We start from the raw sequence: 26,833 nt of genomic DNA, 5'->3' as shown, positions 1-26,833 counted from the left end.
AAGACCTGGGTCCTATAGCACTTACTCACTGTTGGGTGGATTGCGTGTAGATGAATGCTAATGAGAGGCTTCCCGTTGACACCAACAGGACTACCTATCAGCAAGGACTGTGTGATCTAGCCCTTGGTGAGTAGATCACTTAACCTCTTTGCCTCATTTACTCCAGTCTGAGGATAATGAGGTTGATCTGCTTTTGTCAAGGGCTTTGAGAGCGGTATATTATTATTACATTGCATTGTCTAGTGGCCAAATGAAAGGAGCTGGTAGTCCCTGTTCTATGCCTAGCAGACAGTTATCCACATCATTAGAGTCACTATCAAACTTGTTGGGGGGCTCAGTGGAGGACCCTAACGGGGCTGAAATCACCCTGAGATGCGTCTCTTCAGGTCATGGTGGGGCAGGATGGAAGCTCACGCTGCTTCTTCCTGAGCTGTACATGTTATCAGGATAAACAGGGGACTCCAGTCCCCAGTCAGCCTTGCACCTTCCATCAGCTCTAAATACAATAAAAAAAACCCAACACACTAAAAAGCAAGCATTTCAAGACTAGGCCCATCCTGGCTGTGTTTGAGGTGGAGGGTTATTGGCTGCAGGTTGTGGAGTCTATGTTTAGAGTAACAGGAAACAAGAACTTACATCAATGAAGGACGCATTGACATAGTCTGTGTTTTCTTCACCTCTCTTCACTGGAATGATCACTCGATTGAACTCATCTAAAATAGAAGCCAGACAAGCAGGTTGGAGTTTTGGGGAATACTTTCAAAACACAGACACTTGCTACTCGGGCATCAACCTTAGGATTCCCAAGGGTGCCATCAGATTGAAACAACTGAGATGAAGGATGGCTTGGTGAACAGGGAGCCTGGGACTTGGGAGACCTCCATTCAGCCTGGGACTTGGGAGACCTCCATTCAGTTCCATGCTGTATCCCAGACTCCCTGTGTGACCCTGGGCAAGTCACTTAATTTCTCTGTACCTCAGTTCCCATCTACATATTGGAGATAACAGCATTTTCGTACCTCACTGGTGTGTTGTGTGGATACATTCATTAAAGATTGTGGGGGGCTCAGATAATGGATAGTAATGGAAACCCTGGGGCTCTTGGACAGATAAATCATAGTGTTAACGACACACTAAAGCAGAGTGAAGTGTTTGTGCCTTGGGTGAAACTATTTAGGAATAGAGCTGGTCAGAAATTTTCACTGGAAAAAAATGAATAGTGGTACTCAAATTCTGAAACATCAAAATTTCTCATGAACCAGAAATCTCAAATGTTGACCAGCTCTGTTCCTAAACCATACTGGGAATGGACATTGTCCAGCATGGTCTGCCTCCTTTAGCATGAGCACAGCAAATATTCACCCATTTGCCATCTCAGTTCAAGACTGCACTTTTCCCCGGTGACTACCATTTTAATTCTTTTAAATGAAAGTTGAGGTTAAGTCTTTAGCCTTCATGGTTGCAACCTGAATTGTGAATCCAGGAACTAATGCAGTGCTGTCTACACAGCAGTCTGAACCACTCCTTTTCAGACCAATGGGGTGTTGACTCTGAAGCCCAATGATGACAATTTAAAAGTCAGAACTGCTAACTATTTCATGGATCAAAGATTGGAAGGAGAGAGACCATGGAATTCCAGCAGAGTCTGCTAAGGGTGACTTATCATTTTGGTGTCAACAGAGGGTGGGGCTTAGGAGAGTACTAGTGTTTATTTTCCCCCAATCTGAACCCTCACATATCAGTATCTAGACACTGTAGAATAATTGCTTGCAAGCACATGGAGCACGGTTCGCACAGCCAAAATTCACATGGCCTAAATCATTAGTATTATTAATTTGTATTGCAGTAGCATCTAGGATCACGGATCAGTGCTAGACACTGCACAGATAACTAACAAAGACAGTCCCTTGTCCCAGACAACTATCAGATGGAACGCAACAGGTGGATAAGACGGAAAAAAAAATCTGCATGACGTGTTGCATGGCTCTGGCTCTTCATCTTCCTACTTCTCCACGTGGGCACCAATGATACTGCCAAGAATGACCGTAAGAGGGTCACTTCAGACTACATGGCTCTGGGAAGAAGGATAAAGGAGTTTGAGGTGCAAGTCGTGTTCTCGTCCATCCTCCCTGTTGAAGGAAAAGGCCCAAGTAGGGACCATCGAATTGTGGAAGTAAATGCCTGGTTATGCAGGTGATGTCGGAGAGAGGGCTCTGGATTCTTTGACCATGGGATGTTGTTCCAGGAAGATGGATCGCTAGGAGGAGATGGGATCCACCTAACGAACAGAGGGAAGAGCATCTTCGCAGGCAGGCTTGCTAACCTAGTGAGGAGGGCTTTAAACTAGGTTCGCTGCGAGATGGAGACCTAAGCCCTGAGGTAAGTGGGGAAGTGGGATACCTGGAGGAGACACAAGGAGGAGGGTGCAACAGGGGAGGCCTCCTGAATCGTACTGAAAAAGTAGGCCAATCGGCTAGTTATCTTAGGTGCCTTCACACGAACACAAGAAACCTGGGAAACAAGCAGGAAGAATTGTAAGTCCTGGCACAGTCAAGGAACTATGATGTGATTGGAATAAGACTTGGTGGGGTAACTCACATGACTGGAGCACTGTCATGGATGGGTATAAACTGTTCAGGAAGGACACGCAGGGGAGAAAAGGTGGAGGAGTTGTACTGTATGTAAGAGAGCAGTATGATTGCTCAGAGCTCCAGCATGAAATTGGAGAAAAGCCTGTTGAGAGTCTTTGGCTTAAGTTTAGAGGCGAGAGCAACAAGGGTGATGTCGTGGTGGGCATCTGCTATAGATCACCAGACCAAGAGAATGAGGTAGATGAGGCTTTCTTTGGATAACTAACAGAAGTTTCCAGATCACAGGCCCTGGTTCTCATGGGGGCCTTCAATCACCCTGACATCTGCTGGGAGAGCAATACAACGGTGCACAGACAATCCAGGAAGTTATTGGAGAGTATTGGGGACAACTTCCTGGTGCAAGTTCTGGAGGAACCAACTAGGGGCTGTGCTCCTCTTAACCTGCTGCTCACAAACAGGGAAGAATTGGTAGGGGAAGTAGAAGTGGGTGGCAACCTGGGCAGCAGTGACCACGAGATGGTCGAGTTCAGGATCCTGACAAAAGAAAGGAGAGCAGCAGAATACAGACCCTGGACTTCAGAAAAGCAGACTGACTCCCTCAAGGAACTGATGGGCAGGATCCCCTGGAAGGCTAATCTGAGGGGGAAATGAGTCCAGGAAAGCTGTCTTTATTTTAAAGAAGCCTTATTGAGGGTGCAGGAACAAGCCATCCTGATATGCAGAAAGAATAGCAAATATGGCAGGTGACCAGCTTGGCTTAACAGTGAAATCTTCGGTGAGCTTAAACACAAAAAGGAAGCTTACAAGAAGTGGAAACTTGGAGAGATGACTAGGGAGGAGTACAAAAATATTGCTCAAGCATGCAGAGGTATAATCAGGAAGGCCAAACAAAGCACAATTGGAGTTGCAGCTAATAAGGGATGTAAAGGGTAACAAGAAGGGTTTCTACAGGTATGTTAACAACAAGAAGGTGGTCAGGGAAAGTGTGGGACTCTTACTGAATGGGGGAGGCAACCGAGTGACAGTTGATGTGGAAAAAGCTGAAGTATTCAGTGCTTTTTTTTGCCTCGGTCTTCACAGACAAGGTCAGATCCCAGACTGCTGCATGGGGCAGCACAGTATAGGGAGGATGTAAGCAGCCCTTAGTGGTGAAAGAACAGGTTAAGGACTATTTAGAAAAGATGGTCATGCACAAGTCCATGGGGCTGGACACAATGCATCCGAGGGTGCTGAGGGAGTTGGCTGATGTGATTGCAGAGCCATTGGCCATTATGTTTGAAAACTTGTGATGATTGGGTGAGGTCCTCGACGATTGGAAAAAGGCAAATAGTGCCCATCTTTAAAAAAGGGAAGGAGAACCTGGGGAACTACAGACCTCATCTCAGTCCCTGGCAAAATCATGGAGCAGGTCCTCAAAGAATCCATTTTGAAGCACTTGGAGGAGAGGAAGGCGATCAGAAACTGTCAACATGGATTCACCAAAGGCAAGTCATGCCTGACCAACCTAATTGCCTTCTACGATGAGATAACTGGCTTTACAGATATGGGGGAAAGCGGTGGATGTCATATACCTTGACTTTAGCAAAGCTTTTGATACAGTCTCTCACAGTATTCTTGCTAGCAAGTTAAAGTAGTATGGACTGGATGAATGGACTATAAGGTAAAAAGAAAGCTGGCTAGATCATTGGGCTCAACGGGTAGTGATCAACGGCTCAATCTCTAGTTGGCAGCCGGTATCAAGCGGAGTGCTCCAGGGGTTGGTTTTGGGGCCGGTTTTATTCAACATCTTCATTAATGATCTGGATGATGGGATGGATTGCACCCTCAGCAAGTTCACAGATGACACTAAGCTGGGGGGAGAGGTAGATATGCCGGAGGGTAGGGATAGGGTCCAGAGTGACCTAGACAAATTGGAGGATTGGGCCAAAGAACCTCATCAGATTTCTAAGAAGGACAAGTGCAGAGTTCTGCACTTAGGACAGAAGAAGCCCATGCACTGCTACAGGCTGGGGACTGACTGGCTAAGCGGCAGTTCTGCAGAAAAGGACCTGGGGATTACAGTGGATGAGAAGCTGGGTATGAGCCAAAGGTGTGCCCTTGTTGCCAAGGCGGCTAACAGCATATTGGCTTCATTAGTAGAAGCATTACCAGGAAATTGAGAGAAGTGATTGTTCCCCTCTATTCGGCACTGGTGAGGCCACATCTGGAGTACTGCATCCAGTTTTGGTGCCCCCACTACAGAAAGGATGTGGACAAATTGGACAGTCCAGAGGAGGGCAACAAAAATGATTAGGGGGCTGGGGCACACGACTTATGAAGAGAGGCTGAGGGAACTGGGCTTATTTATTCTGCAGAAGAGAAGAGTGACGGGGGATTTGATAGCAGCCTTCAACTACCTGAAGGGGGGTTCCAAAGAGGATGGAGCTCGGCTGTTCTCAGTGGTGGCAGATGACAGAACAAGGAGCAATGGTCTCAAGTTGCAGTTGGAGAGGTCTAGGTTGGATATTTGGAAAACTATTTCACTAGGAGGGTGGTGAAGCACTGGAATGGGTTACCTAGGGAGGTGGTGAAATCTCCTTCCTTAGAGGTTTTGAAGGTCAGGCTTGACAAAGCCCTGGCTGGATGATTTAGTTGGGGTTGGCCCTGCTTTGAGCAGGGGGGTGGACTAGATGACATCCTGAGGTCTCTTCCAACCCTAATCTTCTATGATTCAATGATCTCCTGGGCAGGCTACTTTGTACTGTGCAGTGAGTCATCTCTTCTAGTCTGCATGCAGATGCCCAGCTTCTCACAAACACCAAGAAGCGTGAGCACATGGCCTGCCACAGAGTGAGCTGGCCCTAACAGCCAGGCTTCGCCCATCTCCCCAGATGGAGGGAATGAATACAGAGGTCACGTGATCAAAGCATATGACTCAGAACCAGTTATACTAGAAGATGTAAAAGGCAGCGTGAACTCAGTGAGGGAGCGTTTGAAGAGAGACTCAAAGGAGCAGAAGAGCTGCTCTGTACAGAGTTACAGGCCCCTTAGCTTCCAGGCAAAGGGTCAGGGGGCTGGAGAGTGGGGAGCCAGCCTGCTAGAGGAAAGCCTTGGCATGGACATGTCTAAGAGCCCTCCACCAAGGGTGTGAGCCAGCTAGGAAGGCTGGGGGAAGTTCTCAACTTTTTTAATAAATCAGACTCCCAAAAGGGGAGAATTATTGAGAAAACACCTGCAGTGTGAAGTTTTCTAAACTGGAGAAGGGGAAACCGAGGCAAGGGCAGGGCCCAAAGCCAGACTGGGTAAGTCCAGCTACAGCCTTAATGCTCAGATGCCTCCACTGGCTCCCCATTCATTTCAGGATCCTCTTCAAATTTACCTCATTTGTTTTCAAAGCCTTCCATCTTATGCTGACCACTCTGCTCCCTCCACTCACAGTGGTTCCTCCCCATCCCCTTCACAAACTACTGTTGGTGCGAGAACCACCTTCTCCGCAGTTGCTGACGCCTCTTGCCTCCCAAATGACTTACCCTCTATATTTATTCATTTGTCCCCTGAGTGTGTCTTTGCCCTAGGCAGGAAGGAAGAAAAACTCACATGGAATTATTTGAAGCACCCTGTTTTTCTTCATGTTTGCCGGCAAGTTGCCTGTTCTCATCTTGTCATTCTGGATTTTGATTGAAGTTAGTTTCTGCATGGGGGACGATAAAATCAACCTACAATTTTCAAATGACCAAAAGAAGCCAAGACCATAACAGTCAAAACGCCCCACACCAGTCCAAGCCAATTGCCCCAAGCCTGCACGCCTGCCCAGGCCCTGTGCCAATCCAAGCCAACTGCCAAGTCTGAGTGAATTGCCTCAAGCCAGCAGTTCCCAGCCACTGGGATATGCACCAGCAGAGGGAGCTCACGCTTTCACCATCCCTCCCCTCCTTTAAATAATGAGCCTTGAGGTGGGTCTCTGCATGATGCCATGGCCTGCGTCTCATCGTATGCAGCTGTGCACACTGTACTCTGCAATGGAGCTGTCAGAGCTACGATCCCCCTCTGTACTCTCATAAGGATGGTCAGGAGACCTGGCTCAATTCCTGGCTCTGCCAAAGATTCCCTATGTGGCCTTGGGCCAGTCACTTCATCTGCGTGTGCCCCAGAGGCCCCTCTGTCAGACAGGGATAGTAACAGTTCCCTAGTGCTGATCTCTGCAAGACACAGACATTGACACTACAGCAATGGGGACCATAAAAGTGGCTAGACAGAGAGAATCCACTCTACTGTACCCAGTCCTGCCTCCTCCCGTTAAGTCCTGGCTGTTGAGCTGGGAACCAGCAGTGGGAAGGCAGGGGGCACTAGGAGCTCATGTGTACTTTGGCTTTGAAGGACTCCCTCGTTTCAGGAGTCCCAGGCCACGCTTCTCAGCTGACAGCTGCTTTCCCTAATCTTTGAGCTAGCATTCCCCTACAGGTCTCCTCCAAACCCTCAAACCAGCTGGCTTCCAGGTGTCACTTACAGAGAAACTGCATTGGTTACAACAAACACACTCCAGTGAAATGTTCCTGCTGGGGGAACTAAGGGCCGCCTTCTATTAGATATTTAAGGAACAAACAGATCATCCAGCCTCTTCGTGCCAGCGGAGGGCTGTTCCCTCTGCAGGCACTGCCTAGCATTTTGTCGAGTCTGGCGGTCACTCTCCCTGGAGAACCTGCTAGCTCAGGATGGGATTGGATACAACTTTCATGAGACACCTGGTCCTGGTTTCTCTTTACAAGGGCACTGAGCCAGCATGGTTTTGGCAAACCCACCTTGAACTCCTCCTCTAGCCCGTTGCTGCTGGTCCCGGGCACTTTGTTGTAGATTTTCTGGACGTGGGTCTCTAGCGAGGTCACTTCTAGCTCTGTGTCTCCATACAGATAGTGCTCCAGAAGTGCTTGGTATATAAAAACATATTGCATCTGAAAGGGAAGGGAGAGGTTACAGGGAGAGATGGCAGCTTCCGTACCATGCTCTGAACCCATTCAGCTCTCTGTCTTTAGACTGAGTGCACTCTAGGAGAGCGTGTGTGGAAAGGATGGAACCCAAAGTCCAGGCACCAACATCAGCACAACCACATATGAAAGTCAATGGGAACTTTCCCCCCATCTGGGAGAGGATCAAACTCTGATAACATGTTCTCAGTGAGCAGCTACAGAGCGGGGCCATGGGCTGGCAGATCAGGAGATGCTCATGGCTGAAGGAAACAGGGTGGGGGAACAAGGGCAGACCTGGTATGCATGGAACAATGAAGAGTGGCTCAGCGAGGAAGCTCCTGGCTGCCTGGAGAGCTCTGGTGTTCACACGCAGGCTTAGCTGGCGCAACAGGACTTCCTCTGTCCATGGAGAATGGGGAAGGCCACATGCGCCGTTTAAATGGCTGAGCATGGTTGCTGCTACTGAATGTCCAGAGCTGGACTCCCAAACCCTGATGTATCCCGAATCAGAGGCTACTTGTTAGAATATTGGCCTTGCCCTCACTGTGCCTCAGTGTCACTGTCTGTAAAACGGGGATGGTGATATCTGCCTGCAACACAGGCTTAGTTAAGATTTGCAAAGGGCTTGGGGATCCTTGCATGAAGGGTGATATATAACAGTGGTGTTGAAACTGTGGGGCGTGCCCCCTAGCGGGACACAGAGGGATGTTCGGGAGGCCAAGCAGCGATGTCAGGCGGCTCGTGCCAACCCCACAAGGGGCACGGAGGGAAAACCACCTCCACCCGACCCACCTCAGCAGGCCACCCAGCCTGTGGGTCAGTGTGCGGTGCCTAGTTCCGCTCCCAGCAGCCTCCACCCCCAGCACTGGTTCCACCCCCAGAGACGTGCCTTCCCCCACCCTGAACACTCGACGGGGGAGGGGCAGGTATTGGCCCTGCCCTAGCAGTGCAGCCTGGCTGCAAGGAAGAAGGAGCCTGCTCCGGAGGAAGCCTTGGCTGTGTAGTTATGCGGGAAGGGGGGACACAAGGAGATTCCATTACTGGTAAAGGGGGCACGACTGGAAGAGTCTGTGCACCACTGCTGCAGAGGGCAAAGTGTTATCAGCCATGCTCCAGTAATGGGTGGAAGCTGGATAGTGCCATGGTCTGGAGGAATGTATGGAGGTTCTGGGAGTCAGTAGGTCTGCCTTTGCCACGTACTAGCTGTGTTCCCTTGGACAAATCACCTCACCTGTCTGTGCCTCAGTGCCCCTTCTGTAAAATGGAGGTGAGACTGACACACCTCACAGGGGTGCTGCAACTGATTAGCGTCTGTCTGCAGTGTTCCGAGCGTGGGAAGTGCTACGTAAGTGCCCAGTGTCACAGAGCGCCTCTCCAGCCCCTTGGAGTGGACTTACATCTGTCTGTACCATCTGGCAGCGCTGAGCCCGGATCCGGCTCACGAAACCGTACACGTCCACCTTCCTCTCTGCATGCATCATGTCCAGCATGGCATCAATGACGATAAAAGTGCCTGTGCGTCCTACTCCGGCGCTGGAACACCAGAGGAACAAGCAGTCAGTGCAGCTGCCATTGGAGTGTGGCCCCTTCCACTGCCCCACACCTGCTCAGGGAGGTTAACTGCTGCGCAAAGCACCAGAAAGAGCCAAGAGGCTACAACAACTCACCCTAGACAGCAGGCAGCTCAACCCATTCCAGACAAGAAAGAAGAAGGGAGCTCGAACTCGTACCCAACTACAGCAGAGGCTATTCTTGGGTCCAAAGGCTACAGCTTCGACAGACATTTCTAGACTCCAACAATCCCACCCCCAGGGACTCATGCACGAGGGCACAGAGCAGGCCACAGTGAACCCCGGAGTCAATTCAGACTGGTAGTGTCTTGAAGCGCTGCCTGTGGCTGTTGCCTGGCTGCCCTCTGCCCCCAGCTTCCTTCCAGCCTGCCCTCTCCCCTCCAGGTGTGGGCCCATGGCAGCCGTCACTCCGACAGGCCAGAGCCCAGCTCCGTCGCTCCTCTCTCGGGCTCTGGCCATGCTTTGGGTTCCTGTGCTCAGCTCTCAACGTATCAAGGGGGAGAGGAGCCCAAGCGAAGGTCAGGCTTGTGGGAACGTTTCATGGAAGTGTTTGTAGGGCTGGAGAGGCTCAGGGTGGATTCTCGCACTAGCTCGAATCACGCAGATTGCTTGGAGTTGCAAGTTTGAGACCTGTCAGGGAGCCTGAGGGAGACACACTGAGTACCATGCCCTACAGTGAGTGTGTGAGTGAGTGTGTGTGATTTTGGCATGCAAGAGGGATTTGCCCAACATCCTCAATCAAATCTTCTCTAGCTCCCCCTGTTACGCTGGCTGCCACGCTCCTCTCTAGAGGTGGCTGCATATCAGTTCTGCTGGGTCCTTCTAGTTTGTGAAGGATGAAAAGGGCTACAGAAGTGAACGGCATTACAGGCAGCATTTTCTCATGGCCAGAGCAGGGGAATGGGAGTCAGGAGAGCTGGGTCCAACTGCTGGTTCTGCCATTCACTTGCCACCATGACCCTGAGCAAGTCAAGATGCCTGGCTGGCTCCCACCCTCCCTGGCAGTGCTCTAGAACCAGGGGTGGGGCATGCAAATATGGTGGCTATTAACAAAGAAGCTGCAGAGCTTGCCTGGGGTATTCCAGGTACAGAGAGAGCCTGGAGCTCATTGCTGTGTCTGGGATCCACTTCAGTAAGGGTTAAAGCCCAAATCTCAAATGCAGGATGCTGGAATGTTCTAGCCTGCTGTGATATTACCCCCTGGTGGCTGGGTCCACAAAGCAACCAAGTGAGCTGTTACTACTACTCCTGCTAGTCACAGGCAATCTTCTTTGGTCACCATGACTTACGTGAGGCCTGTGCTTTTGGAGGTGAAAGGGCAGGGCTCTAGTCCCAGCTCCCGTGCATGTGATTTATATGTGTCTATGGCTTTTGCTTGCACTCATGTAGTGAATCCAGCGTCAGGTAGCCAGGACCCCCTCTGCCTGCCCCTGCCAACCTTCCGCAGGAGATAGAACAGGTTTCTCCGGGTACCCCCCAAGAGCAGTCAGGCAGAGATACATGGAGAAGGAGGAGGGAGGGCTCTTTGGGAGACATGGCCCTGGACTCACCTGCAGTGAACGACAATCGCTCCTGCATACTGGGGGTTACACGTCTTCACCTTCTTCAGGAACTTCAGCATCCCAATAGGGGTGAAGGGGACCCCAAAGTCAGGCCAGCTGGTGAAGTGGAACTGGGTCACCAGGCGCTGAGGCTTTTTGTTTGTGACATCACCTACCTGTGGGGAGATCACATGCCTTGGTTACTGTCACACACTCAGCTTCATTACCTTTCCCCAGAAACTGAGAGCAGAGAGGGGCTTCCAGTCCGGGGTTCAAGCAGCCCTAAAGTTCAGGGGCATTGAAGCCGGTTTGGGGATTCAGGGTTGGTGCCAAAGGCCTGATGGCTAAAAATCAGGTATTGCATCCTACTAGTGCCCCAAACTCCAAGACTATGAAATCTCAAGGAACTGCTTAGCTTATACCTCAGCGTTTCTTAAGTCCTAGGACCAGAGTCTCAGCGGCACTGAAGTCAATGGAGGTAGGCCAATCTCTTCTGTGTCTCCTGGTGTTTACTGAGGGAGGGGACAGAAACTAGATGGGCCCCACACAATTCCTCTAAGGCTTTCTGGAGCCTGCAATTGTCCTGTAGTGCATTCTCAATAAGGTAGTGCCAACGGAGACTCCAAACCCAGAAGCCGACGTCTGGGGTGGTCAGGAATCCTGCTGGCTGCTTGGCTACCACCCCAGGAATTTCACTTTGCATTTCAAGCTGAATCAAACCAGGTCAAAGCTGCTGCGTTTCACTCCTACAGCACCCGAGGGCACAGAGTGACCCAGCATTCTCAGGAGTGGCTCACTTAGCAGGACTTGGATTCATAATAGGGCACGTTTTCACTGTTCCAATTCCACTGTAAAGGTTTCACACAGCTCTCCTGTTAACCTCTGTCCTAACTGTATAAAGGGGAGAGAGGCGCCAAGCACAGAAAGGATGAGCCAATGGTCAATGCACTGGACTGGGACTCAGGAGATCCAAGATCAATTCCCAGCTCTGCCACAGACTGCTTGTGTGACACTGGACAAGTTGCCTCAGTTCCCCATAATAGCACTGCCTTGCCCCACTAGGGGATTGTGAGCATAAACTCCATTAGTGATCATGAGGTGCTCAGATTCTATGGCAAGTGAGACCATAGAAATAGAGGGAGGAAATAACTGCAGCTTTGGATTCCATCTCCGCTCCGCTTGAGATGTCTAACATTTTGCTAAGTGCACGCGGCCACATGCTCCGTAACAGAGAGTGAGGGCCCAAGTGCAAAAATACACAAGCAAATGCACAACTGTAGCAGTGTGTACACACTGGGAAACTGCATGCACAAGGGGAAATTTAGGCCCTTACTGGCCCATCCGGGTCTGCACCTGCCCCACTTCCACATGCAACTGTGGTAACTGCACATGCAAATGCACATGTAAAACTGTGTATGCTAACTATTAAAGCAACACTGGCCCATCCTCAGATCCTCAGCTGGTGCAAATCAGTGCATCTCCAATGGCTCCAACAGAGCGATGCAGATTTATACCAGCTGAGGTGGCGGCCTTAACTAACTAAGCTGAGTTAAATGCAAAAAGCTATGGTGAAAACCGAGTGAGGACTCTAGTTATTTCACTCTCAAAACTCAGGGCGCAATTAACCACACAGGAAGAACTATTTTTTTAAAGTGTATAATTTTTACCATGACCGCGTCCTTCAAAGAGGCACACAAACCATCCCAACCTGCGCCCCAAGGGGGCATTGTGAAAGTTTGGGGCTTTGTAGTGAGTCAGACAATCCTCGCTACAGGCAGGAGCACCTTAATTCTCTCCTGCTTTCTGTGATGGAAAGCGGTGATGGTAGTGAGGAAGCGAAGGGGAGTAAGTGAACCATTGTACCTGTTGAATGCAGAACTTTCGCACTGTGTAGTCAACCAAGACAGTCACATCCTCCACAGACACCCGGATGTTTCCATAAGTCCAGCAGCCCTGATCTGGCCAGTATTGAGCACATTTGCACTGGAGAGAAATGATACAAAAGCAAGGCAAGGAATTATTTCGGGAAGTTCTCTGGCCTCTGTTATGCAAGAGGTCAGACTAGATGATAATAGTGGTCCCTTCAGTTCTTGGAATCTATGAAAGCCCAGTGTCTAGAGACCCAAGGATGAGCCTGGTAAAAGTACCTGGGAATTGCCATCTTGGATTAGACCAATTCCCCAGGGAGCCCAGCAGTGACACTGCAGTAACACAGTGGGGAACTGGGCCCTATGAGTTTACAGCTGAATTGTAACAAAAATAAAGACACTGGATCAGATCCTTAGCTGCTGTAAATTGGCTCTACTCAAGTCAATCGAGTTATGCTGTTTTACACCAGCTGAAGATCTGGTCCCCTATCCTGTTCCTGTTGAAAACAAGGGGAGTTTGGCCAATAGCTTCAATGGGAGCAGTGCAGGCCCTGACTGTTTGCTTCCTTGTGTATGGAGTGCATGTTTGTCACATCTGTTAAGGGGAGAGGAGCTATGGGGAAATGTGCAGAAGCTCATGTATCAATTATATCTGCAGACCGCAACACATGGATAACTCAAGCTAACTTGCAGCTCTTTGTCCCTCTCTAGTGGCTGGGTCACATATAAAAGTGTACAAGTTTACTACTGTCTGCAGGCTAATGGATGGGGTCTTTTAGTGCAAGCGGTAGAAGCTTATGCTTTTAGATCCAGAAGTCCCATGTTCCATCTCACAGACAGCCCTTCTAGGGGCTTTGTTCCCATGGGCACATACAAGTGAAATAACCGCTTGCCTAGCTGCCCAGTTTTCATGTGCTTGTCCAGCATGTGGCAAGCCCAGGAATTCCCCATGCCTCCATTCACCACCACAGCAGGTTAAACGTGTCCATGTGGGTAGTAGTCACCTCTTTTCTCTCTTTCAGATTAGTCACCATGACAATTGTCGCTGTGTTCTGCTCCCAAATCATTCTCCAGAAATCATTTACTGTTTCTTCTTTTGGTCCTAAAAAGACAAAAGACCAAACAGAGGTATTATGCACTGGAAGGGCGCATCATCCAGCCAGTGCCAGATTTTCTCCTAGTAAGAACCAGCAGGGAGAGGCACATACAGAGTTGGTAATAGGTTTCAGAGTGGTAGCCGTGTTAGTGAAGTGGTCTAGCCCACGAAAGCTTATGCCCCAAGAGAGTTGTTAATGACTGTGCAGCGATGTAACAGGTTTTCCACTTTTCCCCACTACGTGGCAGCAAAGAGCACTCAAATTCCTCTATATATAGCTGTATTATTAAAAGGGACTGGATACATTTTATGACCAGTAATTACATTTGTAGCAATGCACACTAGGATCAATGTGAGAGGGAAACTGAGGCACGGAGCAATCAAATGACTTGCCCAAGGTCACACAGGGAATCTGTGACCGAGCCAGAAACAGAACCTGGGAGTCCTGATTGCCAGTCCTGTGCTTTAACGGCAAGAGCTTCCTTAAATTAGGTACTCATTAGTAGAGCCCTGTACGGATACAAAATTTATACGTGCATCCGATCTGCGATCCACCAAAATGGTCTGTGGACGTAGCTATCTGCGGCTATAAAAAGAGAATATTCGCGGATTTGCAGGGCTCTCTCAGAACAGAGATTACTGACCGCCCACCAGACAAGCTGCTGAACTGAACCTAAACATCCTGACCCAAACCCCAGGCTATGGCTGGGCTACACACAGTAGGGGCATTGCCATCCCTTCTGCTGGGCTGGCTGAATGCCAGGCCCATCCTCTAACATGACTTAGCTGTAACACTGCTCCAAGTTACAACAGTTGCCACCGGCCCATGGGGTTGTTACAGTGGGTGGTGATCAGCAGCGTGTAGGGAAGCCCTCTATGCCAGTAGCAGGGATAAAGGGTGGTGGGGTAGGGTAGGAGCTGCTATACATTCTACACCACCAGAGCCGCCTCCTTTACTGGCATGGTCCTCCCATGGCTTTAGGGCCACAGTCTGCTGGGCATGCAGCAGCATGGTTAGTACCACATACAATGCTGCAAATCCACCAGTGCCAAGGAGGTACAGATGGTGCACAACCCCCGCTCTGGACTGGCTGGTGGGGATGGGAGACAGGAAGGGTTTGGCAAGATTTGAGAAACTCGCCCACTCGTTAGTATCCAACACTCCTCCCCCTGTCATGAAGGAAAAGTCTCGCCATAGTGAATGTTGCAACTAAGTTTTTCTCTGTTGATGCACCACATTTTAATGATACACCATTGCCTACTGATGTACAAAAGGAGTGGTGATTAGACCAAATAAGCCTGAAACTGTTTTCACATCAGTAGACGCCTGTGCTTTTATTATGAGATTTGATTGAGTCCAATAGCTTACACCATTTCCAGAAAGGGCTACAGGCCTATATGAATCACAACAGCCCGGCAGTTATACTAGCAGGGACATGGGGTTGTAAGTACCCATGATCTTCATGCTTCAGGGCACAAGCTGAACACCAGCTGAGGTCAGGAAGGAATTGCCTTGACTTCCTCCCTAAGATCCAGTATTGCAGAGATAGGTTCCTGGAGTTCGATGCCTTCCTTTGACACATCTAGCACTGAACTTGTACATGGGCTTACAATCTGTCCATACTATGGCATTTCCTACATTTCCATCTCAGACTCCCTGGATTTAGACAAAGATGATGGGTCCAGGGCTGTTGAGCCACAGGTAAAATTTCACAATTTCATAGATCAGGGAAGAATTACCCCCATCAGCTTGACACAGTAACCAGAGCAGACTACAGATTTTACCTTGTGCAGCAATAAACTTGTTTTTTTCTTGGTACCCCTGCAGAGACACAAAAAGAGAAAGGAATGAAAGAGCAGCCTTACTTCAAGACAAAGCTGGGTGCATCTCAGCCTCCCTCTCTGGAGCACTGTGCCCGGTGTTCACATCAGCAAACATACAAGGATTCCCTTCACTGTGCATTTTGAGACCACACAACATCGCTCTCACAACTCCGCTGACCGTGGCAACTTGGCAGCATCCATACAAGAGGAACCTTGTATTAGTGCTGCAGAGTGACCGGTTAATCCTAGCTCTCAGAGTTGAAGGAAATCTTTCCCCATTAGCAGCAATCACAATGCAGTTTCAATTGGATTCGGTGTTCATTTGCTTCTCGTCCAGCTGTAAGCTGCTAAAAAGCAGTTACTGTGTTGCACCCCAGAGATAGCTTCAGTCCCATGGTGGGTGATGGGATCCATATTTATAACGCAGCAACTTTCATCTTGAAGGATCCTTCAGCATTTTACAAACTCTCTCTCCCCTAATCTAATCTCTCCTAAGATTGCAAAATAAATTAGGAATCCTTTGGGATGACAAACATCATACATTATTCCACCAGTAGATGGTGCTTGGCTTTATATGTGGAATGGGTCAGCAGCTGGAAGTGCTGTGTTATAGCAGCCTGTGGCTGGGTGCGCTGCTAGTGGAAAGTGCAGAGAAAGGCTTTTGGAATCCCTGCCCCCAGGCCTAAGCAGATGTGCTAAGAATGCAGTACAGCGGAGTGTAAGGGAGACCAAGAATCATGACGTGTTGCCAAGTGGTTAATAAACTGAGCTGACATTCACTTACTCCACTGCTGACCTGCCCACTCTTCCCAACAACCAGTCCCATTCCCAAACCCATCAGCATGGGCCCAGCAGGCTCTGGTTGGAGAAACAGTGCCCAAGCCAGGCAAGGACCAGGACCAGAGGATCCCCTCCCTGAAGGAAGCACAGTCTGGCCTTGTATGATCTGCGGAGTCATTGAATTTGCCCATCAAAGGGGCTGAAGTAAGGAATTTCCCCCAAAGCACAGGCATAGCGATGTGTGATAACTTTACAGCTGAGCTCAGGCACCACAGTCTGAACACACTCAGCGTCCGCACAAGTCAGCAGACACCCTGCAGGCTCCTGGCTAGAGTGTTTAAAGGGTTCTTTGCTTTTCTTGTTGATGCCAATTTGTATTTCAGAGAGAATAAAATGGATTTCATTCCTGGCTCACCTTGCTTTTCTTTTGTTGCATTAATACTCCTTTTAAAATACGTGGAGTACATATTGCTCCTCTTAATAGTTCTTATTGCTACTATTAATTATCTGCATTACGTTAGCACCAATAGGTCCCAATTGATTTGGGGCTCTGTTGTGCTAGGTGTTGTACATACACATTGTAAAACAGTCGCTTCCCTGAAAAATCTACCATCTAAACAGACAAACACTGTGAGAAAAAGTATTGTTAGCTCCATTATACCGATGGGAAACTGAGGCACAGATTAAGCGACTTGTCCAAGGCCACACAGAAAGTCAGTGGCAGAGAGAGTAATTGACCCCCAAATTTCCTGAGTCCCAGGCCAGTGTTCTACCCACAAGATCACCCCTCTTCTCTCTAGTAACACTCATTTGTGCAATGATTATACTTTATTGTTTATTTAAAGGGAAACAGCTTCTGGAAGTAACTCTATAGATGGCACTCTGGATTAATCGCTCACTCAGTGACCTGTCACAGAAAGGGACACATTTCATGCATCAAAATAGGTATCTGTCACCATGTTTCACTAGCAAAAGCCATGATCTCCTTATCCCATCTGAGTCAACAGCAAACTCCCATTGACTCTAATGGGAGCAGAGCAGGCCCAAAGGTGCTGTAAGCAGAATTTAGCTGGCCAGCTGGTTGTTTTTTCATGCACTTTGTTTCCAATCCTGCAAGTCCTTTGGCTGCCTGGCTCCCACTGGCTACAAAGGGAGCTCTGAACATGGAGGGATTGCAGGACTGGGTCCTCAGTAATTTATAGATTTTAAATGCCAAATGGGACCATGAGATCATCTAGTCTGACTTCCTGTATAACAAAGGCCAGAGAATTACACTCATTTATTTACCTCTGCACTGAGCCCAGTAATTGGTGCTTGACTAAATGGTGTCTTTCAGAAAGGCATCCAGTCTTGATTTGAAGACATCAAAAGATGGAGAATCCACCACTTCCCTGGGGAGTTTGTTCCAATGGTTAATCACCTTCACTTAAAATTTGTCTTTCAACCAGGGATGACCACAAAGCCCTTTCCAAACATGAAAGCTAAGCTCCACAGCAAAGGCACAGAGAGAAGTGACCAAGGTCACACAGCACATTAGTGGCAGAGCAAGGAACAGTGGTGTTGGCTCTCAGCCCCTTGCTCTAATACCACATTCCCTTTGTGGATGTATGAGGCAGAACAGAACACAGCTCCCTCTTCCACAGGTGTATTGACACTACAGCATTGACAACAGCATAACAACTCTTGGCCAGTGAACTAAGCAGACATATGAGAGAGAGAGAGAGAGAGAGAGAGAGGGGGGGGCAGTACCAAGAGGACACATCTTAGCAGTCCCTTTCCTGACCATAACCACACTCCAGGTAAGGTACATGGCCTGTTTCACTTGGAGTGAGGCCACTAGGCATCACAGGACCAGGCACCCTTCAAACCAATCAGTAACAAAGTCCATGCAGGAACTTACATTAATGAAGGAGGCGTTAATGTAATCAGAATCCGGGACACCTTCGATGGGAGTCAGATGAACCCTGGAATGATCATCTGGAGAAAAATCAAAACTATGCATTAAAAACTAAATAGATGTTAATGAACTTCTATATCCAGAGGAAGCTGATTATCTGATTGGTGTCTCAGGTAGAGGAAGCCTTTGGCTGGATAGGTTCCCAAGGTTTCACTTCACTGCATTTATAGAAAGCTTTATGCACTGAAATCATCATGTGCTTAAGCCTACAGATGTGATAAATTCTGCAGAGTGTCTAAACTAAGAGGGTTCCATGCCCAGTGCTCATCCAACCCTTGACTATGCAAATACATTGTCTCTCCCCAGTTATATTCAGGCAATTGAGAGTTCTTGGCCTCCTGTCCAGTTTAATTTTGTATCTTCCCCACCTTCCCACCATGACCTGTGCTCTAGCTACTGCCTATGATGTACACCTGCATCCTTCCAGGCTATAACTTGACATGTGTTAAAAGGCAGGTGGCCTTGTCTACACTAGACTTTGCAAATGTGTTAGATAGCGTGTGTTAGCTAAGAAGTGCAAACGTCACACTTTAAATCCTAGTCTAGACAAGCTCAAGAGAGAGGAGTTCACTCTCCAGGGCCCATTCAATCTTTGCCACTAGGGTCGTTACAACAGCATGGACACCCGTCCAATAGAAACTGTCCTGAGTCTTTCCCGCTTGGGCTACAGCTGCAGGGAGCTCTTTCTACTACGTGTTAACTGGACCTAGATCGGACGAAGCAGCCTGCACAGTGGTGGGAACCAACCTGACCTCTCCTATTGCTTTAACTCAACACCTGGTATGAGGTTTCCTGTTACTTAGCAATCACCGCTGAGCAGGCCTGTTACACTCCCCACTTCCGTCCATAACAGCCATATAGAATGGAGAAACAGGCCAACAGCAGAAGCACCAGCCGCAATTGGCTACACCACCCCCACAAGCCTCAATGGAGCTGCACTGGGAGCAAATACATACAGGGCAAAATGTTCACATATCTGTTCTTCTCTTTGTTTTCCTCCTTGGAGGCGGCTTCACATGTGGCCTGGATGGGGCACGCTGGGAGAGCCTGAAAGGGCAGGAGAAATGAGATTTTCTGTTATATTTCCACAGTACGCAAGGTTGGGGGAGAACATGTTATTGTAATAAACACAAACCGACCAGCAATTCTATACAGTGATCAGCCCTGCTGCATCTCGAGGGTCTTTCATCCAAGATCTCAAAGGCGGTAAGTCAGTAGCCTCTCATTTGGGGAAAAATGAGGCACAGAGGTTACAGGATTTACCTAAGATGACACAATGGAAATGACACAAATGACAACTGGAAGAGCTAGGAATAGGACCCAGGAGTCCTGACTCCCAGACCCCTGCTCTAACCTCTAGGCAAACACTGCTCCCTCCATAACAGATCACTGTCAAAGGGAAATGCTAAAGGCTCATCTTCCTGTCCCCTTCAGAGAAGCTGGCTAGCTCAGGAGAAGAGTGGGAGGGGGTACATAGAGCAAAGGGACAGCACATGCTCCTGTAACAGCAAAGGGATCATGGGAAACAGCAAGGGCTCAGTTTAGTGCCACTCTGCTCTGTTGAGCTCTTACATGAGTACAGTGGGAGGCCCTTAGAAAGGATGACCAGGGGAAGCCCCTCTACACTTGAGGCTCACAATCCTCCACCATCTCCCCATCCCTTCTCCCAAAGCCAGAAGGTACAAATGAACTATTAGGGTTTCATAGTTCCAATAATGCTCAGTGCCTTTTGTGAAGTGCTTTAGGATCTGTAGATGCCCTATTGCTACTGCAGCATGGCAGGAGAGCACGTCTCTGCTAGCACTATTCACAGAGGCAATTCATTTCTGAACACAGACATCTCAAGAAGGAAAATGGTTAATGAAAAATGAGCCTGTCTAGATGGAGGGGAAGGCGATGGAATAGAGGCTCAGATAACTGTTTACACAAGCTAAGGCCTCCTTGCAGGGAGCAAATCTTCACCTAATATGAAATAAGATGCCATATTATCCAGAAACACAAGGTGGCAGCAAATCCTCCTCCAACACAAACCGGACCATCCCATCAGCACATCCGACACAGGGTAGGTGCAGCTCAGCTCTTTTCCCGTTACCGCAGCTTGTCAGATCCCAAATGTCACCAGCTGGTCAGCCCCATATCCCATTAGTTACCCCCACCCCATATCAGATGGGTGGAACATTCTATGGTACCATGAGCCAATTCTGGGCACAGGGGCTATGGGCTTTTCTTCTTTAAAAAATAGTCAAGTGAATTGAGGGTTGATTCAAAGATAGCAGTCTGAGAGCCCTGGAAAGTAACGTCCTCTCTCCACAGAGCACAAACAGCAACTGAGCAAGCTTCCCCACTCTGCCTTGCCAACTCACCCCAACCGGGACCTGGATAGACCCCTTCCCAGGGGATTCATTCCCCACAACACATGCAGTCCTGGGCCTCTCTGGCAAGCTGGCCAATTGGAGCTAAATGTGCTAGTGCTGTGATGCAGACCTATCTCCAGGAGGAACTGGACTGAGACCTACTGAGTTGTTCCATGCAAGCCACCAAATAGATGGCAGAGGGTGACAACTTTCAATCACAGTATATCAGATATGATCACAATGTGATTTGGTCCACAACTGGGGAAGTAGCAGGTATTTAAGATTGAGGGGAGAAAGAGTGGGGTTTCTCAGCATTGGTGATCTTATGTAGCCCACTAGCTCAGTGTCTTCCTCTACTGGCTGTCCACACAAGAGGATAAGAACCTACTGCTGCTACCAACTAAAGAGTCATTCCTTTAGCTCAAGAGACAGAGGCCTGTGCTTTGGGGACAGAAGTCCAGGGTGCAATTCACATTTCAGCAGAAATGATCCCAAAGAAGTTTACTGACTACACTAACACTCAATTACTGAAATGCAGCCACTTCTGTGGTGCAAGGCAGCAACCAACTGGCCCAACAGCAGTTGGGAGAGGGGAAATGTTTGGCTAGGGCACAAGGAATTCTGGTGGGTTTGTCTAACAGTAAGGTATTGTAATTCTACAGCCAAGGCCCTGTGTATCCTGGGGAAAACCGGACCTAAATTCTGCAACCCAGTGCTGAAAATCTTGTAGCAGTTCTCAGAGATTTTCTTTATTAATCATGACAATGGAGAATCCATTCAGTACAGCAGCTCCTAAGCACTTTCTTTCGATACTTAACTCAGTTATTTTACTTTGCCCCCTACATTATTAATTTTCAGTGTGCCAAAGATTTTTGTATTGGCAAGGTTTAACTGCATCAGCAATGTAGTCAGGGAAAGCTGTAGGTTTTGCCACTGCACAGGGGACAGCTGAGTGCAGGCACTTTGAGAGACATGGGAGACAATTTGGGATTGTGAGATAAGCCCAATACCTGGATATGCCAGCAGAAATGACTGGTGATGAAAGTGGTAGCAGTGCTGATGTTTCAATTGTCACCATTAGGTTTCTGAGTTAACACTACATTGAAATAACTAGGATAGTTTCTTTCTCACTTACAGCTCCTGTTTTTGGCAGTCTGTAGACTCTGGAAGGCAACATTGCATTGTTTTAACATCCATGTCATGTTTTTTTAAGTTCTCTTTGCAGCCATAAAGACTAGAAAAACTAAGCTTACATTTTGGGGCCCCGCTCCACAGTGATGGAACCACAGCATACACAGGGTCTTGTCTATAGCACTTTCTATTTGAGATTAAGAACATAAGAATGGCCACACTGGGTCACACCAATGGTCCATCTAGTCCAGTGCCAGGTGCCCCAGAGGGAATGAACAGAACAGGACAATTATCAAGTGATCCAGCCCCTGTCACCCAGTCCCAGCTTCTGGCGGTCAGTCTCTAAATATTTTCTAAACATTAGCAAATTAAGCCTCATACACTTCTGTGAGGTATAGGTGGGTGTTCTGATCTCTGATTTGAAGGTGGATACACAGAAACACAGAGAGCTGAAGGGACTTGTCCAAAGTCACTCAGAGTCAGGAGCCAAGTTGGGAATAGACTCCAGATCTGCTCACTCCCAGTCCCACTGTTTAATCACAAGACATGGCTTGCACTGTGTTAGCTCTCCACTGGCCCAGATAATATGGAATCCCACTTGTTACGCTCCAGGGCCAGCTCTTCTGAAGCTGGACACCTGTTACTGGAAACAGAGACCTATTCATTATCTTGTCTTATCAGCACAATTACACTTCTTCATTCATGCAATCATCCCATCATGGCTAACACTGAACACTGCTGCAAATGCTACAGAGAAGGCGGAACCCCCAATGGAAATACAATTATGGTCACGCCCTGGGTTTAAATAAATAATGCAGGGACTTATTTTAACAAAGGAAACAGGAAGATGCAGGGGAAGAGGGAGTGAAGGAATCTGGAAGGGGCCCAAGCAGCAGGTCAAGTTAGGAAAAGCTGGCTGCCCTGCTGATCCGGAACAGCTGGGTGTGTGGACGACAGTCACAAACAGAGTACTCTTTCAAACACAGAGAGGGGGACATCCTCTTCACTGTTTCTGACCCATGTTGCCCAGCCAGAAATGTATCAACCTATTCACTTGTTCTATACAAAACTGGTTGGTGTGTCTGTGCACCACTGCCCCCTGCTGGATAAGATCAGACTGCTCCACTGTAGACCATATGCCCTATACCTCCAACAGCTACCCTTTTAGCTCAAACAGTTGGGGCCTGTACTGAGGAGACAGGAGGATGAGAATTCTATCCTTGTAACTGCGAACTTCTGGGTGGCCTTGACATGTAGCATAGCAACAACTGTGAAGTCCCTAACAGGCGATAGATTGGTTACAATATTGTAACCACATCTAACATTGCTTGCTTTGCAGAGCTACAGAGAAACCGTCTTGATTAGCTTGAGAGGTGAACGGCAGTCTAGACTGGTTTGGCTCAATCTGCTATGGTAAGTACTTCTACCTGATAAACAAAACACCCCTTTCATTGTTCAACCCAGTGCAATCCCCTGTATGACTGAACCGCGTTCAGAAGATAGGCATTAACAAAGCACTCACGTTGAATTCTTCCCGGAAGAGCTTATTGTCGTCTGCCATTCGCCGGTTAATCTCCTCTTCCAATTTATCCACAGGCAGTGGTGGGTACTTCCTGTTGGTGCTGGGCGATCTGGCAAGGAGCGGCATGCTCTGCGGCTCTGCAATATCACACAGACTATTACAACGGTGTTCATTTCTCCACTGACATTGTCTTGGCAAAGCTGAGCAAATGAATTATGTTTGGTAAATTTTGGTATTATGTTTGGTACATTTTCAGGACAACTTTGCATCTCTGACAGAATGATTGTTATCCTTTTCTCCTTCTACAGCAGAGGTGGGTAAACTCCTGCCCGCGGGATCGTCCTGCCCAGCCCCTGAGCTTCCGGCCGGGGAGGCTAGCCCCCGGCCCCTCAGCATGCCGCCAGCGCTCTGGCCCGCCGCTCCTGCCAGACAGTGTGTTTGGCTCCGGCCAGGCGGCGGGGCTGCGAGCTCCTGTTGCTCTGAGTAGCATGGAAAGGTGGTGGGGGCTGGATAAGGGGCAGGGGGTTCCAGGGGACAAGGGGCAGTTGGATGGGGCGGAGATTCTGGAGGTGGTGGTTAGGGGACGTTGAACGGGGGAGTTGGATAGGTGTGAGAATCCGGGGGAGGCAGGGGTGTGGATAGGGGTCAGGACAGTCAGGAGACAGGGAGCGGGGGGGGCGGATAGGGGGTGGGGTCCTGGGAGTCCCAGGAGGGGGTGGTCAGGGGACAAGGAGCAGGGGGGTTGGATAGGCATGTGAGTCATGGGGGGGCCCTGTCTGGGGGCAGGGGTGTGGATAGGGGTTGGGGCAGTCAGGGGACAGGGAACAGGGGGGGTTGGATGGGGGTGGGGTCCCAGGGGGCAGTTAGGGACGGGGGTCCCGGGAGGGTGGGTGTCAGGTGACAAGGAGCAGGGGGCGTGGATGGGTCGGGGGTTCTGAGGGGGGCAGTCAGGGGGCGGGAAGTGGGAGGGGGCGGATGGGGGCGGGGGCCAGGCTGTTTGAGGAGGCACAGCCTTCCCTACCCAGCCCTCCATACAGTTTTGCAACGCCGATGTGGCCCTCGAGTCAAAAAGTTTGCCCACCCTTGTTCACAGCATCTGCCATGCAAGGATGTCCCAATGCTTTGCAAACATTAACAAAGTAACTCTTTCAACATCCCCATGGGGTGGGTATTATTGTCCCCATTTTAAAGAACTACAACAGAGTACAAGCAAGGCTAAGTTTTTGACCCTGATACCTAAAATTAAGTCACTTAAATTCATACTATGGCCTTGTCTATGTGGGAAAGTTTTCCCAGTCATACTATACAGTCTACTTTTATAACTCTCCCACATGGAAACGCATTCTGGTAGAAGAGTAGCTTTTTTTGGTTATGTAGAAACTGTTTTCCAAGCAACGTTAGCTAAGCCAAAAAAAGGCCCTCAGACCAGAGTAAGAGTGGCCACATGGGGGTTATATCGGTGTAAGCACAGAAATTTAAATTCACAACTTAGTTTATACCAGTGTAAGTTTCTTAAGCATCATAATAAACAGAGGCTGATTTTCAGGCTCAATGTGCTACTGAAGGGTATTCCAATACCATGCAGATGCGCTCAAGTTCAAGGACCTAAACAGAATTCAGAGGAGCAGAGCACACATTACAGCTCTGATTTAGGTGACTACTTCAGGCACCCAACTGTGAAAGTTTTGGCCCAAAGTCACAAAGCAAGTCACCCGCAGAGAAAGGAAGGGAAGCCAGGTGTCATGACTCTCAGTCATATGCCTTAAAAGGGACTTGCGATAGACTTTTAAAATTGGGCTTGTACCCTCTTTGACACCTTAGGACGGAAAAAAATAAGTGTCCAAGATTTTTAAAAATAGAACAGGGGGTGTTTTTCCTGTGTTTTTTTTTTTAGCTGAGAAATATCCGAAATGTCAAACCTGGTCTCCCCTGGTTTTGCTGGATGACCTCGTAAAAGGTCTCAGAGGTCTATTCCGCTCTTACCCTTGAATTGAAGCAGATGGGGCTGTTGGAACTTTAACAACGAGGTCTTTTCTCCAAAATGTTGGTCATAGGACTTAAACAGGTACAGATGCTCCCCAACTTATGCAAGCGTTCCGTTCCGGAATGCCTTGCGTAAGTCAAATTTTGTGTAAGTCGGGAACGTATACCTGACAATTACACAAAAAAACAAACCAAACCAAAACAAAAAGTACGGAACTTTTTCCGTAAGTGTGGATTTGCATAAATCGGATTTGCGTAACCCAGGGAGTGCCTGTATTAACAAAACTGAAGAGGAATTTTCAACGGTCTGATTATTATAGGTGGTCATACATTTTCCACTGGAATGTTTCTTTCACTGGAAAATACCTTTTCAACTAAATGGAAATTTTTGCAAAACAAGTTCGATTTTGTCAAAAAACAAAACAAAAAAAACCACACCAACCAATTTTTTTGTTTAATGAAAACCTAAAAAATTAAAAGAAAGTTTTAAATGAAAATAGGAAAAGATTGCTTTTCAGGAAAATATTCCATGAGGGAAAAAAAATATCACTGTACTGCCTGCAAATCCCTTCCCTGCTCAGTTATCTGTTGATTGATATTTGTGGTGCCTTAATGTCACTATTTCTCCAGGCACCTCAGAGTCTCGGGTTTGTACAGCGTCTGGTCCAATGGGGTCCAGATATTGGGCGGGGCCTCCAGACTCTACTGTAACCTTACCACCACCACTCTTTCAGGCCTTCCATACATCATAAATATGTGAAAAGGGGGATAAGATCAATTCCCGCCCCATCTTTGCAACTTGCCACAAAATTACCCCTCAAACTGATGTTTGAGAAACGAGGGTGCCCTTTCTAACTCAGGATAGCTTATATTCTCACTCTCAACTCCTATACAAGGTGATGCCAGGTACCACTTTTGTCCTAATTCTGAAAAGACGTACACATTAATAATAATAATAATTATTTGTACTGCAGTAGCCCCTAGGAGACCGTAGGCTTACCTTTATGCACTGAGTAGTCCTATTGAAGTCAATAAGACTACTCACAGTGTGTAAAGTTAAGCACGAGCATCGGTCTTTGCAGGATCAAAGCCTCTGTGTGTGTAGAGCTGCTTGAAATTATTTCAAATAAGAAAAGTTTAGTGCAAAATAGCCTTTTAAAAGAAACTCGTGACAATATTTTGATTTTCTTGGCATTTTCTGGTTTTTAATTTTATCATTTTGGGGTTTTGTTTTCATTTGGGGGAGAGTTACTGCTATATTTGATCAGTTGGTTTAGACAGAGTTGTGGTTTTTTAATTATTTTTGAAAATGTTCAGTTTATTTCAAAACTTGAGAAAACGTTGTTTTGGGTAAAAGATTCCATGCAAAATTTTGGAAAATGAACAATTTCAATTTTGCAAACAAGCAGAATGAAACCATCTCAGAGCTGATCAAAATGTAAAACAAAAGGAATCTGAAAATTTGTGCGCACGCACGTTTTTCAGTGCCCAAACTTTTGCCCAACTGAGGGCTGCATAGACAACTTCCCAAGAGCCTGAAGACTGCACCTAACTACCATAAAATGAACTGACTGCTGCCATTAATTCTTCATATGGAGGTGTAGTCCACTAACCCACAGGCTCTCGCATACAATGCGACACTTTGAGCCCAACAGCCTTCCAGGGGTATTTG

At 48.1% G+C, this 26,833-nt stretch overlaps 1 protein-coding gene across 1 annotated transcript in view; it reads right to left on the bottom strand.

The window, feature by feature from the left end:
* Positions 1 to 26,833, bottom strand: part of PTPRA (protein tyrosine phosphatase receptor type A) — a 242,743-nt gene that overhangs the window by 7,949 nt on the left and 207,961 nt on the right. The window contains exons 9-19 of the mRNA XM_034771308.1: positions 23,179 to 23,315; positions 19,128 to 19,218; positions 18,115 to 18,191; positions 15,396 to 15,432; positions 13,519 to 13,616; positions 12,510 to 12,629; positions 10,656 to 10,822; positions 8,932 to 9,067; positions 7,370 to 7,519; positions 6,168 to 6,261; positions 637 to 713 (exon numbers count right to left, since the gene is read on the bottom strand). Of these exons, the coding sequence (XP_034627199.1) occupies positions 637 to 713; positions 6,168 to 6,261; positions 7,370 to 7,519; positions 8,932 to 9,067; positions 10,656 to 10,822; positions 12,510 to 12,629; positions 13,519 to 13,616; positions 15,396 to 15,432; positions 18,115 to 18,191; positions 19,128 to 19,218; positions 23,179 to 23,315 (1,184 nt within the window). The remainder of the gene's footprint in view (positions 1 to 636; positions 714 to 6,167; positions 6,262 to 7,369; positions 7,520 to 8,931; positions 9,068 to 10,655; positions 10,823 to 12,509; positions 12,630 to 13,518; positions 13,617 to 15,395; positions 15,433 to 18,114; positions 18,192 to 19,127; positions 19,219 to 23,178; positions 23,316 to 26,833) is intronic.

The sequence above is a fragment of the Trachemys scripta genome, chromosome 5 (assembly GCF_013100865.1).
Source record: "Trachemys scripta elegans isolate TJP31775 chromosome 5, CAS_Tse_1.0, whole genome shotgun sequence".
Classification (NCBI taxonomy): domain Eukaryota; kingdom Metazoa; phylum Chordata; order Testudines; family Emydidae; genus Trachemys; species Trachemys scripta.
This window is presented reverse-complemented; position numbering and strand designations above follow the sequence as displayed.